Source organism: Phaethon aethereus (genome assembly GCF_964289735.1).
Source record: "Phaethon aethereus genome assembly, chromosome: 10".
NCBI lineage: Eukaryota > Metazoa > Chordata > Aves > Phaethontiformes > Phaethontidae > Phaethon > Phaethon aethereus.
In genome coordinates this window covers 1,062,145-1,065,212 of record NC_138586.1, presented here as the reverse complement: position 1 = coordinate 1,065,212, position 3,068 = coordinate 1,062,145, and the positions used below count along the sequence as shown (strand labels likewise).

The following is a 3,068-nucleotide window of genomic DNA, read 5'->3' as shown; positions in this document are numbered from 1 at the left end:
GCCGGGACCCCCCGGGACCCCCCGCTGCCCCGGGCCGCTCCCGCCGCGGCTGCCCGCTCCTGTGAGCCCGGATGACTTGATTGTCGAAGCGTAGGACTTTTTACAGTGAAATCATACGGATATCGAACAGTTTGAGTGAAACCAAAGCAAAATAAATCTCTATTTTCCCCGAACAAACCGCGACTCCAGGGACGTGCCAAATTTTTTTCTCTTTTTTTATTCTTTTCTCTTTTTTTGTCCTTTTCTCTTTTTTTATCTTTTTTCTTTTTTTTTTTTTCAATTTAGCCGATGATGAGGTAGAAACAGAAATGTTATTGCAAAAATGCGATGGGTTTGCTGGAAGCAGGGGAGAGCGAACAAAACCATGCAAGTGCGTGTGTGTGCCTGTGTGTGCGTGGGGACCCTGGCAGCGAGCGCGGGGGGCACAGCCCGGCACCTCCCTATTTACAGCCCTCCAGGGCGGCTTCGAGCTCTTCTTTCTTATTTGTTTTATTTTTTTTTTTTTAAGTTTTTGAAAGAAGAGGATCGGGCACCGAGGAGAGAACGGTGCCGCGGCCCCCGCCTGCCTGGCTGAGCTGGGAAGGGGCAAGGGGCTGCAACAGAGCCCCGCCGACCTGACTGCCAGCACCCCGCAACTCCCCCCTAGGCCTTTCGTTTTGCCTTTTCCTTTTTCTCCATATTTTTCCAGTCTCATTTACAAAAGCAGTCTGTACCAGTCATAACACCAGGGCCACTTCGCCAGGGGGTGAGGAATGGGCACCAAACCGTTCCCTTCGCTTTGGGTGGGTTTTCCTTTTTTAGGTTTACTTTTCATTTCTTTTTTTTTCCCCCCAATTTTTTTTTTTAACAAAGAAAAAAAAAAAGCCAACAACCCCAAACTCTGCCCGTTTCAGAGGGGCCGGGGGCCAGGACCGTGGTGGGCCAGTTGCGGGGGGGCAGGCACAGCCCCCGCCTGGCCTCCCAGCCCCGTCTTCAGTAGGTGGCAGAAAATTTCATCCTTTTCTGCTTCTGTCTCTGATTGCAAAACCAGACCCGCACCACGTTCTTCTTCAAGTCTAACTTCTCGGCGATGGCAGCGATTTTCTCCGAAGAGGGCCGCGGCTGCACGGCGAAATAGGCCTCCAGCGAGCGCTTTTCGGGGGCAGCGATGGAGGTGCGCTTGCGTTTCTTGTCGCCTCCCGTGTAGATCTCGGGTTTGGTCATTTTCTCCCTCTGGGCCCGCTCGGCCTCCTCCAGCCACGCTTCGAGGATGGGCTTGAGGGCCACCATGTTGTTGTGGGACAAGGTGAGGGACTCAAACCTGCAGATTGTGCTTTGGCTAAGGCAGCCCACCCCCGGGATCTTCAGGTTGGCCAACGCGGAGCCCACGTCCGCCTGGGTCACCCCCAGCTTGATCCTCCGCTGCTTGAACCGCTCGGCGAAGGACTCCAGCTCCCGGGGGTCCGTCTCCGTCTCAGGGCCGGAGATAACAGCGTGGGAAGCGAGGCCGTGGGGGTGGGACATGTTCATAGGCTGGGAGTGGTGGGCCATGTGGTTGATGGCTGACATGTGGGAGTGAGGGTGCGAAGGTGTGGAGCCCACGTCCGGGCCCGGCACCCCTCCGAGCGGGAGGGCAGAGTTGAGGTGGTCCAGGAGCTCACCGTCCAGGCCCTGGGAGGGCTGGTGGTGGTGGTGGTGGGGATGGTGCGTGGTCAGCACGGAGGGGTGGTGCAGGTGGACGGAGGACGAGGTAGGAGTGCAGGACACGCTGCTCATGGTGTGGTAGGTGGCATCCGGCTTGAAGGGGTGCGTTTTCTGCGACACGATATCCACGGCGGCCAGAGCCTCGGCACCCCGCAGCAAGGTCTCGTCAAAGCCCGCAAAAATGTTACCCTGGATCTGGACGGGGACGGGGAGGGAGGTAAAAGCGGGAGCAGAAACAGACCCAAAGAGCGGGAGAGGATTAAAAGGGAAGCAGCGTTACGGAGATCCCGCTCTGCCCCTCCAGCAGCGCCTGGGACAGGGAAGATGAACCGAGTTCAACACACACAGACACCCCCCCCGCCAGTAAAAGGGCCGGGACCGGGGTGCCGGACGCCGGGCACCCACCCTTCCCTGAAGGGCGACCTCCCCAAAAAAGGGAGCAGCGGCGGAGGGGGACGGAGCCGGTGGGCGTCCCGCAGCGCCTCAGGTCTGCCGGGCCAAGTGGGGCGGGACGGCTGCTCCCCCCCGGCCCGGGCCGGACTTGCCAGCCGCCCCCCGGCTGCCCCAGCCCCGCTCCCCGCACCATCGACGGCAGGGACACCCCCCAGCCCGCCGCTGGGACCCCCCCCAATCCCCAAAGCCAGAGGGGAAAGCGTCGGCTGCCCGAAGTAAGTTGGGGAGGGTGCAGGGCTTGCGGAACCCCCCGAAACGCATCCGGGGAGGGGAGGTGGGGCGGGGGGGACAAGCGCGGAGCCCCCCCGAGGTGCGGCTTACCTGGGGGGCGGGCAGGCAGGCCCTGCGGATGGCTTCGGAGCTGGTGTGCAGGTGGGGGTACTTGGGCTCGTGCAGGATGGGGTGCATGCTGAACGCCTGCTTGCTGTTCATGGACATCATGGTGAGAGCGGAGCGGGGCAGGGGCGCTCCGGGCAGCCCGGCTCCGGGGGCGCGGTATTGTCTGTCTCCGCCGCCCGGCATCAACGGCATTATAGCCCGGCCCCCCCGCCCCCCCGCCCGCTCATTGGGCCGCTCTCGGGAGGCCCCTCCCACCGCCCGCCCCCGGGCAGTGACCTCACCCCCCCTCTGTACCCCCTTCCCAAAACCGGGGCTCCCCCCCGCCCCCGCCCCGGCACTGCGCGGCCGCGGGGGTGCTGGTCGGTGCGCTGGCCACCCCCCGGGGGTGGGGGGCGAGCGGCGCCGGGCGCCGCTCCCGCCCCGGGACGCCGCCGTCGGGCAGCCCCGCGGCCCGGCTCGGTACGGCCCGGCTCGGTACGGCCCGGCCCGGTTCCCGGCTGCAACCTCCTGCTCGGCCCCTGCCCGCGGCCCGGGCTGAGTGTCCCCCGTGGGGCGGGATTTGGGGAGCGGATCCGAGCCCCGCTGTGAACAGC

At 63.5% G+C, this 3,068-nt stretch overlaps 1 protein-coding gene across 1 annotated transcript; it reads right to left on the bottom strand.

The window, feature by feature from the left end:
* Nucleotides 1-240: 240 nt before the first annotated feature.
* LOC309408270 (brain-specific homeobox/POU domain protein 3) lies at nt 241-2,577 on the bottom strand (the record flags this gene model as incomplete). The annotated part of the gene is made up of 2 exons (XM_082004064.1): nt 241-1,878; nt 2,458-2,577. The coding sequence occupies 2 exons, from the start codon at nt 2,575-2,577 to the stop codon at nt 973-975; spliced, it is 1,026 nt and encodes a 341-aa protein (XP_081860190.1). The 3' UTR covers nt 241-972.
* Between the last annotated feature and the right edge of the window lie 491 nt (nt 2,578-3,068).